The 15848-nt window shown below is 40.7% G+C and overlaps 1 protein-coding gene across 1 annotated transcript; it reads left to right on the top strand.

The window, feature by feature from the left end:
• The first annotated feature begins 1557 nt into the window (after positions 1–1557).
• LOC144633509 (uncharacterized) lies at positions 1558–4809 on the top strand. The gene is made up of 3 exons (XM_078492360.1): positions 1558–1930; positions 3539–3954; positions 4575–4809. Exons 1-3 carry the CDS (start codon positions 1781–1783, stop codon positions 4807–4809), a joined length of 801 nt encoding a protein of 266 aa, XP_078348486.1. The 5' UTR covers positions 1558–1780.
• Positions 4810–15848: the final 11039 nt, after the last annotated feature.

Here is a 15848-nt window from a genome sequence, read left to right as displayed (position 1 = left end):
CTGATAATTCTATTATGGTCACAACTAAGATAAACAATCTATCTAAGATCTAACGCATTGTCTGTTCATTTGCATAACGTGTAGAGAAAACCTACTGGCTTCGTGAATGATTTCCTCCAAAGACAACGCTTAGTAATTTAACGAAATATCATGAAATCATCTTGCAAAGAGACCCTTGACTCATTGGTAACGCAAAACTTTCCATTAATCTCCGAAGTTGATGACTTCCGTCCAACTTACATCGCTAATATAAATTGCGCCTCGAACAGTTTTCTATGCTTTAATGTCTTCACGTTCAACATTATAACAATCCATGCTGTAAGGACAACTTCGTCGTTGCCAAAGACTTTAAAAACATTGCTCGTGAGTCTTGCTGTTTCTGATGTTGGTGTTGGTTTAGCGGTCCAGCCACTTTACACCTCGCTTTTGGTGAACTGGCTACAAGAAGAAACTCCCAGCTGTAGCACCTACTTGGTTTTTGACATGATTCTGACACTGTTTCCTGTAGCTTCGTTCTTAGGTGTTGTGGCTGTAAGTGTTGACAGATTCTTGGCCATTCAGTTTCATCTCAGATATCAGGAACTCGTAACTCACAAGCGTGTTGTAGCTATCGTGATCTTAATATGGCTGTTAATTCAGTCTAAGTTTTTCTTTGACAACGGTGTGGGATCCATCTGATATCAAGTTCATATTTGTATGCGTTGGTGGATTTGTTGGTCTCCTCCTTACGACAATGGCTTACATATATATTATTATTACAAAATATATTTTGTTATACGGTGCCACAAGAATCAGATTCAGTCCCTGCAAGTACAGCAAGTAGCACAGACCAGTGAAATTCAAAGTTTTGCTAGCCTACGAAAATCTGCAGTCGGTATATGCTATGTAAATATCGTGTTTTGGAATTGCTGTTTGCCTTTTTTAGCGGAGCTCCTAAGCGTAGCACCATAACCATGAAAGAAGGAACACTATCGAAATGAGTTTTCATGGTCAACATGGATAGCGGCATGGTTCGCGGGCGCGTACGTACGGCGTACATACGGAGTTGCGCAACATGGCGGCCATGGCGGCCATAGCTCTCTGTAAAAACGTGGGAGGCGGCCGTATAAAGGTGGCCTTTAAAATTTAAAGAGGTTTGAAAAGAAAAACAAGAAGCAATGAAACAAAATGTGGCTGAAAATTACGTGTAGAAGGTAATCGACCGCCAAAAAAGTGGACATTGAGAGCCATAATCGATCGATGACTTTCGTGTCTATCTGTAAAGCCAGCATCGTACATGAAGGAGCATTCGAAAGCTAAATCGGGTTGATATAATAAACAAACCATTTTATTGCTACGGGGTAAAAAAAAAAAAAGAAAAAAAAAAGAAAAAAAAAGAAAAAAAACTTGACCCTCTGGGATTTGAACTCACGACCTTCCGATCTGCAGACTGGCACCTTACCGATTGAGCTAATCCGACAGACTCAGCGATTTACGTTGAATATATCCTATATCAATGTAAAAGATATTGTGGCGTCTGCTAAACTGCTGCGAAACTATAACAGGATCGCGAAACTATTTTCATTGGTATGTTCGCACCAAAATGGCCTCACGCGCTACATAAATTAGCACATTTCCACTCCTGAGACATTCGTTATTCCCCTGGGTATTTATTTTAGTATTTATACGCCCTCCCGACTTGAGATCGTTCTCATTTGCGTTCATGCCCCGAAAGGTTTCTTTTTAGTTCTCCTTTTTTGCTTCTCACTCGAACGTTTCCGTCGCTGAGCAATTTACCTTCATGGCCGAAGTTCCTGTACCTATTCCCGCGGACGTTTTGGAAGCCGCTCGTCCTGTTGTGCCCGCCGCGGCTGAAGCTCCTGCTGCCGTTGTTGCCGAAGCTCCTGTTGCTCGTGCTGCTGGCGAAAATCCTGCTCCACCCGCCGAAGAGGTAAGCTGGTTTCGTTTTTCTTCATATCGTTGTTGGCTGCTTTGCTGTATGGTTTTGTTAAATTTTGTAGCAAAAGCAAAGCTTGTTTTCCGTGGCTTTCTACTTTCTAGGCGTGTGTCGCCTTCTAGTTTACATTTACGGCGTGTGTCGCCTACAAATTCAGTATTTCATGGCGTGTGTCGCCTTCAAGTTAGTTTTATGGCGTGTGTCGCCTTTAAGTTAGTTTTATGGCGTGTGTCGCCTTCAAGTTAGTTTTGTGGCGTGTGTCGCCTTCAAGTTTGTTTTTTGGCGTGTGTCGCCTTCAAGTTAGTTTCATGGCGTGTGTCGCCTTCAAGTTAGTTTCATGGCGTGTGTCGCCTTCAAGTTAGTTTCATGGCGTGTGTCGCCTTCAAGTTAGTTTTATGGCGTGTGTCGCCTTCAAGTTAGTTTTATGGCGTGTGTCGCCTTCAAGTTAGTTTCATGGCGTGTGTCGCCTTCAAGTTAGTTTCATGGCCTGTGTCACCTAAATATAGTTTTCTTGCGTGTGTCGCCTTCAAATCTGTTCTCATGGCGTTTCTCGCCTTCTAGCTAGTTTTTATGGCGTGTGTCGCCTTCTAGTTCGTTTTCATGGCGTATGTCGTCCTTAATTCAGGCTAGTTTTTATGCGTGTGCCTCCGTCGAATATGGTTTTATAGGGTGTCGTTCCTTAGGTTAGTTTTCATCGCGTTTTTCGCCTTTTTAAAGCCTTTTTCGCTTGTTTTGTCTTTCAAGCTAGCTTTCTTTGCATTTTTCGCCTTTCAAGTAGGTTTTATGGCGTGTGTCGCCTCTCCAGTTTGTTTTCATATTAACAAATGTCTATTCTGCATGTCTTGTTTTCGGTCTTCTTTTAGTGTCGTTCGTCAACTTTCAAATTAGTTTTTGTGATGTGCCGCCTTTTTTCTATTGTTTTCTTGCCGCGCGCGTCCCCAAGGACGCGTCGCCTATCATCCAGGTGTTTTGGCGTCACTGTTTTGGCAAATCAGACTTGTTTTACATGTTGCCCAAGTCTCGAAAGTTTCGCGTCGCGTCGCCTTTGAGCTATTTTTTCTCTGCGTATGTCCCGTTTTGCGATAAAATGGCACAAGAATTTTTCTGGTTGAATGATTAATTTCCTGGCCGGCGTTTGCCACCTCTGGTAGTTGTCATCGTTTGTATTATATTTTGCACAATGTATTTTATCCTTTGGGAAATTTGTCTTGTCTCACTACGTGTTGTTTGTATTGTGGACTATTTGTTTATATTCTTTTTTGTTATATTTTTCTCGCACGTTACTTGCTGTCGGGCCTTGCCACTTCGTAGTTAGCGCGTTATTTTCCAAGGTGATAAAGTTTATCACAAGGAAATGTACAAGGAGTATTTTGTTGTCCGGCGTGTTTATGGCCTACTTATTTATTCCACGTTTACCTATTTGCTGCTCTTGTTCTTGCTATAGTTTTGTTGTAATTCATCAAGAAAATTTCTGCAGAGTTACGCGTGCAGCGCCGTCTGTTTTCATTACTATTGTAAAATGTTCAATTATGGTCTATGTTTTCTTGTGGGTTAACTTTGTTTTACTCACCCGCCTTTAATTAATTTTTATCCTTTTCTTAGCCTGAGATGACTGTACGAGAGTTACAGAACCAACTTTTAGAGCTTAAGAGAAACACCGCGACTGGCTCTGTCGCGGCGGCCCTCCTTTCCCTGCAACAAGAGCTTTCTAAGCCGCGTGCCGTGTTTGATCCCTATAAAGCACTCGCGGGATTGGAAACACTTGTTGACTTGGCCCGTGACAAAGCTGATGATAAGACAAAGCGTTTCAGTACTATTCTCCGCCAGTGCCGTCCCCTCCTCGGCAACCCGCAGTTCCAAAGCATCTTGCTGAAGTTGGTGGGAGACAAGGAAGACATTGAAGTTGCTAAAGCCATCCAAAAGTCCTTGCGTCCTCCTGGGTCGCCTTGGTACAATCGGCCTTATGTCGCTCCACAGGCACCGAGGCCAGATTTTTCCCGCAGGCCTCCTAATTCCCGGTATGGTCCGCGTCCGCTGCAGCCAACCTGCTTCAATTGTCGCCAGAGGGGCCATATTGCTCGATTTTGTCCTAATAATTAAACTCTTGTAGAGTTTCTTTCTTTTGCAATAAATATTGATGGTCTTGGCTGAAATGTATTGTATTTTTGTAGTTTTAATTTTTTTTTTTTTTTTTTTTTTCGCTTTTGGTTTCTTCCGCTATCAATTTGGTCGATCTGGGACGGGTTTTCTAAACAATACCCGATACTCTGTCTATGACGGGGTCCCTGGATCGGCCTGGTTGGTGGCTCCCCTTTTCCACATTTATTTGTTTTCGTGGTCATTTACTTCCCGTTTTTTTTTTCTTTTCACCTTGCTCGCTCAGGCGTCGTCACAGCCGTTCGATCTCTTGTTGAAAAATGCCCAAGCATCTGTTAGATCTACTCCTATTTGGTGCAATCGGAAAGGGGAGCCCTCCAACTGGGCCGGTCCACTCCCGTCCATCCAGATGGTGGCTTCCGGAAAGGTCCACGCTTCACCAGATTTGCTGCGTTTTCGCGACCCCTCGTTTTTTATCCCGGGATTCATCCATCGTAGACTTCCTATTTGGTCTGCGATTCTTCATTATTCCCCCCAACAGTTCGGCATTTCTTCGTTACTTGGAGTTTGGTGTGGATGTAAGAGAGTTTTTCGTCGAGTTTAAGGGTTCTTTCCAAGGTCGATTTTATCACAGCCCTTCACCTCCCAGTGCCTATTTTCCAAACAGTAGAAGTTGTCAAGACTTTTCCGAGTTTATCTCGGAAACTATTCTAGAAAGGGTAGCCAATGGATCCCTGTCAGTCTGGGGTAAAGTAGGAGAAGTATCACCACCCTAAGCTACTTGGTCATGCCAATAACCGTCGAACCATCTAAACCCCGTATGTGCCATGATGAGAGATTCCTAAATCTTTGGATCAAAGATCTCCCTTTCTCTTTGGATCTCATCACTGACCTCCCTCGTTATGTACACAAGGGGGATTATCAAACAACTTGCGATGATAAAAGTGGCTATGACCATGTCCGACTCACAGCAGATAGCAGGACCTACTTTGGCCTACAGTGGAATGGCTGGTATTTTGTTTTCAACACACTCCCCTTTGGATGGAAAGCTAGTGCGTACCTGTATCATTCTATCGGTTTGATCGCTACCAGCTACATTCGTTCTCATGGTGTCCCGTGTTCCCAATATATCGACGACCGTCATTTTGGGCAACTTCAAATTCAGCAAAACGCCCCTCTCTGTTCGTGGTCTGATTTTCAACGCGCTCAAGCAGCCCTTTATATCGCTTGTTACATCCTCATCGATCTCGGCTACTTTATTGGCCTTAAAAAGTCGTCCCTTATCCCTACACAAACGCCGATCTTTCTTGGTTATGTCATTGACTCTATTAAAACCGCGTTTTTGATGCCCCTCGATAAGAAAGTTAAATTTGCTTCCCTCAGAGAGGATTTACTTAGCCACAAGACGGTATCTCTGAAATCCCTGCAAAAGTTTGTTGGCAAGATAAATTCATTCACTCTCGTCGTCCCTGCCGCCAGGTTATATTCTCGCGTGGCCTGTCACGCTATGTCAAAGGCACTCAAGTCTCCAAGAGCAATCCCTGTTTCACACGACTTAAGGAAAGAGTTTGAACACTGGCGTTTCCTGGATTCCTGGTCCGGTTTCTTGCCATGGAAAGATGAGAAACATTTTCAATTAAATGCTTTCTCTGATGCTTCAGGCTCTGGTTGGGGCGGTGTCCTGCGCTTGCCTGGCCAACCTCAACAAGAATTTAATGGTCACTGGGAACTTACTGAGATTGATCTTCCCATCGTTGTTAAGGAAGCTCTGGCTCTCTTGTTTGTTTTGCGAAGAGTGGCTCATCTGATCTCAAACGCTAGGGTTGATTGCTTTGTGGATAGTGCTCCCCTGGTTGCTTGCTGGAAAAAAGATGGTTCTCGCAATTCCCACATCAACAACGTTCTTAAAGAAGTCTTCCACTTGGCGTTATCTGCTAATTTGCACGTCATCTTACACTTTGTCCCTTCTCAAGAAAATCCAGCTGATTCTCCATCCCGCATTCCCTTAGATCGGGAATGCATGCTGAGCCCAGCATCTTGGCAATCCATTCAGCGAGCATTCGGTCCGCACACCATCGACCTTATGGCTACTTCCGATAATGTCCAGAAAGACCTATCTGGTCGAGCGCTTCCCTTCTTCGCACCGTCATCCTCGCCGCAGGCGCTTGGGGTAAATGTTTTCTCACAAGTAATGGTTCCATCATTCAACGCATATGTGTTTCCTCCCTTTGTGCTTGTTGGCCCCCTGATTAGATTTCTCGCCACTCAGGGCTGTCCTTACACCATCGTTGTACCCGACCTTCGTCCCAGAAAGTATTGGTGGCCGCTTATCGTTTCTTCATGCATAGCCTCATTCAAGCTTGGGTCTAAAGGGGATCGTAACATTTTGCTTTTCCCGTCTTGCTCCAACACCAGCATGGAAACTAGACCACTTCAATGGGATTTGTGGGCTTTCCGTATTTGCCCAGTTTGAACTTTGGTACATTTAAGAACAATACTTTGTATTCGACTTACACTCCGAACTTTGGCCCTGGTTATTTCGTTTTATATTAGTTATCTGTTTTGTATTGGTTTATAAAAGCTTTTAAGTCCATTCGTCTTTGCATTTCTTTTACCTCACCTTAGTCCTTCGCAAGTGTTCCACGCATTTGGAAACCTGCCTCCTCGTGCCCTGATTGCTGTTACGCCAATGACTTTGGCTTTAACTTCTGCCAATATTGTGGGTATCAAGCCGCTCCAATTTCGTGTTCTACTAGTACCTCCAGAGTTCCTCTTGATCTGCCTGCCATCGATCGGAGAATCTCCTCACTTCAATCAGTCAGAGCTGCCAAACCTTATGAAAAACAGAAGTGCAGATTGCAGTTAGAACTAGAGTCCTTTCTGTCCTCCCTTCCAAGCCCCAAGACCCTTACCTCTGCCTCCCCAAGAGACGTCATTAGATTTCTCGTGTTGAAAGATTCTAAGGGGAAGACCAAGATTCACACACCAAGCTGTCCTAAGTTCGGCTCTCATTCCAAACAGAAATGTAGCTGCCCCTCCAGATTGGCCCCTGGTACGGTTGATAGCACGATTGGAAAATTGCGATCCATTTTTAATTCCATTGGCCGATCAGGCGATTGGTCGGGGATATCCCCTGGTAACCCTGCGGCTCATCCGTCCGTCAAAGAATACCTGACCTCCATCTCCGAGGAACAAGCAAAAGCAAGGGTTTCTCCTCGCCAAGCCGTGCCATTTTTCTTCGACAAGTTCATTAAACTGTGTACTTATCTTCGCAACCGAGCATTTTTACCATCTATATCCCCGCTTGAAAGATACATCGTCAGTCGTGATTTAGCTTTCTTCTGTCTGGATTTCTACTCTGGTGACAGAGCTTCTGATCTTGGTCGTGTTTATGCTAAAGAGGTTCTCCTACTCCCTGATAAGCAAGGTTTATTGTTTCATCACAAGTTTGGAAAATCGCTCCGCGGAAAAGACTCTAATGTTTTCGCTGTTAAAGCATGTCCCCATGACGGTGTGGTTTGCCCCGTCATAAATCTCTCCACGTACGTCAAGTTGGCTGATCTTATGAACATCAATCTTCGAGAAGGCTTTTTGTTCCGCGCTACCGAACCGGAGGGCGGCGTATCTTCCAAGCCTTTCGTGGGATCAACTGTAGCTAACCGTCTGCGCCTCCACCTTACGGCTCTTAATATTAATGAGGGTGAAACTATGCACAGTTTTAGGAGTGGCTGTTCCATAACCCTGTCCCTTCTTGGGGCGTCAGATGATCAAGTAGCTAGACATGTCGGTTGGAAAAGCATTCAAACAGCACAATATTATTCCCAAGTACCGAAAGTCATGGATCTGTCTCTTCCAGCTTCTCTTCTCGCTCAAGGCTCAGTCAAAGGGACGAATAATGTTTGTCATGCAGAATCGCTAGGGGCTGAGTTCCGTGCTCGTAATAATCTTGAGGGGTTATCCCTCGCGTTCCCTTGATGTATTGATAATAAAACAACACCTTTCAAGAGTTGAGCGTCTGAGATTGGGAGGAATGTGGGTTTTTTCGGGGTATGTTGGCCTATCAGCAGCGATTTGTGCTTGGGTAAGAAATTATTTTCGCCCCATATCTTAGTATCCCGCGTGTGCCATAGAGGTGCAGCATGACAATGAAAATTTTTCTACTATTTTCATTGGTATGTTCGCACCAAAATGGCCTCACGCGCTACATAAATTAGCACATTTCCACTCCTGAGACATTCGTTATTCCCCTGGGTATTTATTTTAGTATTTATACGCCCTCCCGACTTGAGATCGTTCTCATTTGCGTTCATGCCCCGAAAGGTTTCTTTAGAGGACTCCTTTTTTGTCCCTCCCTCCTCCCCTCAGCGACGGAAACCTCCAGCATGCTGCACTTCTTCGCATGCGCGGAAATTATTTTCGCCCCATATCTTAGTATCCCGCGTGTGCCATAGAGGTGCAGCATGACAATGAAAATTTTTCTACTATTTTCTATTGCTAGAAAGCAGATAATTTACTGTACTCTAAAGTAATTTTTCGTGCCATGAGTAATGATTTTGCCCCGCTTTAAGATTATTATTTATGTCGTACTGCTGACATTTGGTTTAACCGTGAGCTATTTAAATTTGTCTTGAACCTATAAACCGCCATAAACATTAGTACTTTGGACGCTTATTTACTAGAATGAAAACATTGTAAGCTCCAGTGAAAATCAGATAAATGGGGAGCTCCGCTTTTAGGCGTGCCTAAATCTATATATTATCTGTTTGACCGCCAATAAAACTGCCAGCAGCCCTAGTATCGCTTTGAAGAGATCTTTTCTTTTCTCCAATAGTTTTGTATTTCTTAACTCATTCTTAAACCCTGTAATTTATTGCTGGAAGATGAGAAACATTTGACGCGCTGTTATAGACATACTGCGGAACATGTCTTGTCAGAGAAATCGCCCATCACATTAAACAGCCGTGGTATGGCAGGAGGGTTTAAATAAAGTGAGTCATTATTGGAAAAAAAATAAAAGTAAGTTCAAATCACAGTGTCTAAACTGTCTTTTGGACGCGTCAGATTTGACTGGCATGGTGTTTGCTGTCCTGATAATGATCGCTGTGGGTGTGGGTTGGCAATGAAAGAATTGGCAAAAAAGCTTTCGAGTTTTTATTTTGCCCAAAAAACAATACAGTATTGCAAAAGCTTAAGGTAATATATAATAGTAATAATTACAATAAAAAGTCAGTAAACAAAACTAATCAAATAATCAGTGATCAAGAATTTGATAATAATTTGTCTCTCATTTCAATACAGGACGATATAAACTGCACTATTTGCATATTTATATAATAGTCATAGAAAAGACAAAATTTCAAATCTTCAAATGACAGATGAACCTGTCTATGCTCTAGGTACACACTTCTCGTACGATGACAATCTGTCAGACCAGAGAAACTTCTTCGACAAGCTGTCAAAATTACAGAAGACTTTAAACTTTTGGTCTCAAAGGGATATCTCTGTTTATGGAAGAATAAACATTGTTAAAACTCTAGCCCTTTCAAAAGTCATATTCATCTGCAGCTCCATGGAAACGCCACAACGATTCGCTGAAGAAGTGAATAGAATGACTTTCGACTTTGTATGGAGCCACAAACCTGCGAAAATCAAAAAGTCGACTCTGATAAAATCTAAAAAAGAAGGTGGCTTAGAAATGAAAGATTTCGCCATTTTTGACAAAGCTCTAAAATTAAACTGGGTAAACCGCCTATGTTCAGACCACGACGCTCCATGGAAATATATCCCAACCTCTTTCCATGCCAACGTCGGTGGCACTTTCTTATTTCAGTGTAACTATGACTGTAAGCTTCTTTGCCTAAGTGAACGCCTCCCAAGATTTTACAAAGACATCATAGCCCATTGGCAGAAAATCACTGCGACCGATCCTCAAAATAAATCTGAGGTACTAGAGCAAGTAATCTGGAACAACAGGTTTCTGATTGTTAATAAAAAATCGATTTATTTTCCACATTGGCATCAGGCTGGAGTCACGCACATATCAGACTTGCTTAACACAGAAAAAAATCGCTTTCTATCTTTTAATTCTCTTTGCGAAAAATTCAAGACTAAGTTTAATTTTCTACAGTATTACAGCATCATTTCTGCTTTCCCTCGCTCGTGGAAAAAGCTTTTAAACTCTAACAACCAACTACCCATTAAACCCCTTGATTCAATAAGCGAATCGTTGAGTTGTAAAACTCTCTATGAAAAACTGTTATCCCTAGTAAAGTTATCTCCCCCCACAGTAGAAAGGAAACTTATTGAATATGGGGTAGAAAAGAAAAATCTGTGTAAGGTTTATCTTTTACCTTTTAACGTTACAAAAGAAACCAAAATGATTATGTTCCAGTACAAGATCATCCATCGCATCCTACCTACGAATAGCTTATTACATAAGATGAAGAAAGTTGACTCCCCAACTTGTCCTTTTTGCCCTACCGAAATCCATACCATCTGGCACCTTTTTATAGAGTGCACTCAAGCAAAAACTTTCTGGGTAGATTTTCAAGATTGGTACAATATTCATAGTAGAAAAGGAGTCCATCTTTCGAATTTAGATGTCTTATATGGTATATTGGACTCTCCTCGTGGTTGTTTAGCCCTAAACCATCTTATTATATTAGGAAAATACTTTTTATACCTTAACACCGGCCAAAAAAATAAATTTCAGTTTAACGAGTACATATCCCTCGTTCGCGACAAACTATCGTTAGAAAAACATATTGCTATCAAATCCGGTAAATACGATAACTATATCAAGAAATGGAATTTTTTACAAAACATTTAGTTTCCTTTTGTTTTTGTCTCTCGCTACATCGTTCATTTTTCTTTCTGGTAACAATTATAGGCAATGTTATTTGTTATTTCTTTTTACATTGTTAGCCTAAGTGTTGTAATGTTAGCCTAAGTGTTGTAATGTTAATAGTATTGATTTCATAAAGTAGTGTAATTTTTGTAACTATTTTTCCACACTTTTTAAGCTGTACTGTAAAGTAGCTCCTTTTGTAAAGTTAGTGATCTATATTTTGTAATCATCGTAATGTTGTATGTTTAATGTTGTAAGTACTTGCAAATAATAAAATAAAAAAAATAAATAAATTAAAAAAAATAAATAATAATAGCCAGTGGAGTTCATTAATTGCACAATCAAGGTTGAAATTGATAACTTCTTGGGATTCGAAATTATATGATCTATTTTACTGAAAAAGATGTCTCTAATTGATGAATATCTTGGACAATGAAATAGAAAATGGGTTTCATCTTCAACATTATGCCCACAAATAGTGCAAAGTCTGTCACTTCTGGGGATATTGTTATATCTTCCTGTTTCAATCAGGAGTTTGTGATTACTTATTCTGAGGTTCACAAGCGTTTTTCGATTAGGATTTTTTCTAGTCAAATCTAAATAAGGTGAGGGTGTATAACTGTCTTTAAAAGTATTAAAAAATTCTGGTTTTTGCGAATTACAAAGGGAATGTTTCCAATAGGCAATATATTTCTTTTTCATTTGATCTACAATTTACGTTATCTTAGTGACATCTAAAGTGTCATGATTAAAGTTAAAGGAAATGTCATAATAATTAAGGATCTTTTTTAAGATTGGAATAAAAGCTTTTTGAGTCTAATGCTTGCGTGCGCTTTGCGCATGCGCATTAGACTCTTTGTTATATGAAAAAAGCTGTTAGCAATCCCAAGGGAATGGTTCGGGATCGATAATCGTTCGCTGTAATGTAGAAAACAATGATCAGCTGCAAGAACGGACTCCGTACGGACACGCACGATTAGTTTCAATTAAAAACAGCCAATCAGCGACACGTGTTCCCACGCATAATTAAAAGTTCTTTCTCAAGTCACGATTATTCAACACTTGAACAGGACGAAATAATTTTCCAGTTAAGACATTTGTAAGCTTTTTGTGAAAATAAATCTTCGTTTTCAGTTCAGTTAAGCACTTGTGTTTTCGTCTTGCTTAAAAAGCAAGACGTCTTTGAGAAAAAATATTTCGACGGCGACTCGCGTTTATTTACACAATGCGACCAAATATTTATTTTGTTTTAAAAAATAGAAAACTTTACCTCGGTTTTTGTATTTAAGTCATTCGAATTTTGACCAATTTTTTTTTTGCAGTGCAAACAAAAACCTTCAAAAATAAAAGATGTACATGGATAAATGTAAATCAAGTTACGCGACTAAATCAAAATGCGTTTGTTTGGCCGCTTTGCAGTATTACACTGTCCCGGCCTTTGCCATACACTGAAATCGAATTTCATGCTTTTACGACTCTCAGAGATCTTAAGTTCTTCTTACAGCTAGAAAAATCATAAAATGGTTACATTGATATGGAAGTGATGATTCGCGAAATTTGTACATCATGATAAACAGTCTTCGCTCCTGTGTATGGTAGCTCGATAATAATTGCCTAGTTTCCAGCGTTCAAAAGGTCATCATTATATTGACGTGAGCATTTACACCCGTTTTTAGGAAAATCTGTCACTAAGTGCTTACAGTACAATGGAGTAACAGTCACTATTTCAAGTGCTTTTATTGCAAAATCTGTTTCAAGAGTCATCATCAAAATGGTGAAAAATCTGAAAGAAAACGATGTGAAGTTCTTCAACCCTTGTTGTAATGAACATGCTTTTTGTAAATCGTCACGCAATCTTGTCCAAATGTTTAATCGTTTCTGCTTTTACGGACAATACGGAAGAAGTAACATCAACTCCTGTTCATACTTTAAATTTTGTGAAGCATATAACATTTATGACTGTTTCGTTTTCATCCATAATCATCCACGATGCCCCTAGCTTGCTATAAGCATTTTAAATTAAACTCCCGAACACAAACCTCTAACCAATTTTAACCGGCTTACGAAAACCGCGCAATCTGTATCACTATGCCATACGGCATTAGACTCATGTCACCCTTGGTGACCTATTTTTTACCATTACAGTGGAGATCTATTGACATTATCAGTGATTGCACGGCGAGAGAGTTTTGATCTTTATTTTGAAGATAACTTATGTACTTAAGAATTCGTTTATTATTTATATCAAAGGTTAAAGGGAATCGACCCATTTCAGCTCGGTATGCAATATTAGATGCCTTGTTATTAACTTGTAAGTAGCGTTTGCAAAATTGTAAGTGACTTTTTTCAATTGGTGAAGTGTCCCAAGACTTGAAATCTGATTTAGCAAAGACACCCCAGGCTTAGCTATTTTAAGTCAAAATGGGTGAAATCATCGTGTCAAAAATTTTGCAAGCAAGAGAGGGTTTTAAACTGCTAAAGTCAACGTGCCGTCTTAAAGCAAAAAGAGCATGAAGAGCCTTTTCTCTCAAGTGATCTAGCGACAGTGTGAAATTTCCAGATGAAGAAATTCGCGTTCCTAGATAAGTATAATTCTGAATAGTGTCAATCTTTTCTTTGCCAATATAAAAGTTACAGTTGTATTTTTTTGCGCCTTTTTCGAAAAACCATTATTTTAGTTTTCTTAGGATTGATCTGTAACATCCACGATGTCTGACGATGTACAGTACTGGGCTAAGGTATTGAGACAATTTTGCAGCCCTGTTTTTGATCGTGATAGTATAATCAAGTCATCTGCATATGAAAGAGTGAGTAGAAAATTGTCGAAAGAGAAAGGCAACTCGTAAATGTATTGGTTAAGGGACCGGTCATTATTTATCAGGGGGGGAGGGCCGTTAAATCTTCGAAGAAGTGGGCTCAAAAATTGTGACCCTCCCCCAAACTGGAGCTTAAAAAATTGGGACCCTCCCTAAATTGGCGTCTAAAAAATTGTGACCCTCTCCTTTGAATGTACACATACATGAACAGCTTTTTGATGTTATAAAAACAATTGGTTTGCAGTTCATTATATTTTGCTGCGTCATTTTTTTGTTTGTTTCCTATGATTTGCTATTGGTGTTCACTACCTCAGACCTTTCTAATTAAAATGGGCGTAAGGGTGAGCTTTGGAATAAGCGGAGCTGCGCGCACTCTTGGGTGGCTTTGTATTCTTTCCCCAGAAAATTTTGCGCAATATAGATTCCTCCTAGATCTGCTTTCCGCGATTCAGAGCAACAATATTGCCCTTCCAGAACGCCATTTAGATCACTGTTGTTTCTAGCTATTAAAAGTAGGTAACAAAATGAAGCTAAAAGGTAGCGATATACTTGTTTCCGGACGATCATTGATTAAGTGTACTTTAACTCCCTGGCTTCAAAATGAACTGTTTCATTAAGAATTATTTCATGCTGGAAATAATTGCTTTAAATGAATGTAGATTGCATCTGATTGCATAAGACTCAAGCTTAATGCGTTAGGCCAGAGCAGCCTTGACTTAAACAACTGTTTCACATGACACAAGCAAGTTGAGGGGGGTCTGGGGGTTATGCTTCCCCAGGAAAAAATTTTATTTAACGTCTTCTAAAATCACAAGAAATTTACTCAAAACTGTCAAAAATAATGAAAAGTCATCAATTTTTACCAGTGAAAAACACCTGTTAAAACTAAACATTCAATACCTCTTGCAACTTACAAGTAAAATAGGCACTATTAAAAAAATGTTCGTCTCTAGCCGATGGCAAAAGACAATATGTAGTTAAGGAAAAGAGGTAAAGCAAAGTCCAAATACAGCTTTGAAAAGAGAAAAGTACATTACTGGCCAAACTTGAATATTGACTTGAATCTTTAGTCAACGCCATTGTTCTGACATCACAAGAAAGGGCGAACATCAGTTTCAAAATTAAGAACTTGATTTAAAAATCATTTGAGACACTTTTTAGAGTTTTACGCTTAAAAAAAGTCAGAGCCCTCCCCTAAATACAGTTTATAAAGAAATGGCCCTCCCCAAACTGGCGCTTATAATGTAGTGACCCTCCCCCCAAATATAGTGCCGCCCCCCCACCCCACTAAATAATGACAGGTCCCTAAGAAGAAGTGGACTCAGAATGCAGCCTTGCCGTACACCTCTTGCGTATTGAAAAGATCGCGTTTGGTTATTGCCAATCCTTATAGAACCGGCAGAATTGTAGTAGAGGCTTTTGATTAGATTTCCTCCAACATTATTTTGCAGCAGTTTATAAAGCGCCGCATCGAACCTTTAGCCGTCCGGGTCCACTTGATATTTCTTTGCTTAAATTCTTCGCGGATTTTCTCCTGGTTCCAGGCATTGATTTATTCGCGGAGCTCTTTCTCGCCACCTGTGAAGATGGTGCCGAACGCATCTCCTTGACTTGGCCCCTCCTTGCTATAACGCGACTTCAATGTGTACTGCACGTGCGCGAAAAGACAGGCACGTAAAGATGATGCCATATCTTTTCACAAGATTTCGACCACGGCGTGACACGCGTGTCACTTATTAACCTAGTAAATGGCCCAGCTCACAGCGAGTCTCTCGTAGCTCAGTTGGTTAGAGCGCCCAACCGGTATCTGGGAAGCCATGGGTTCGATTCCCGTCGGGGACTCAGATTTTTTTCTTTGTCCCACGCTCGTGTCATGTAGAATAATATCTCCACTATTTATCACCGAGCTTGAAATCTACATTATTTACTACAATTTTGTAATTCGACACCTACGCCATTCGGACGTCAATCATCTGCACTTAGATGCGCTACTTTCGCTTTTTCCTGCTGTTTGTACAACCGATTGGACTTACCTTTGCTACATCCTTTTTTTCCAGGTACAGTTCGCAGCATTTGGTGATCTCAGTGATTTGGTGATCTTTACTATGCACTTATCTTGAAAAGTGGATCAATGAATCTATTACTCCCTGTA

The sequence above is a fragment of the Oculina patagonica genome, chromosome 12, assembly GCF_052425735.1.
Source record: "Oculina patagonica isolate OP01 chromosome 12, crgOcupat, whole genome shotgun sequence".
NCBI classification, from domain to species: Eukaryota; Metazoa; Cnidaria; class Anthozoa; order Scleractinia; family Oculinidae; genus Oculina; species Oculina patagonica.
This window is presented reverse-complemented; position numbering and strand designations above follow the sequence as displayed.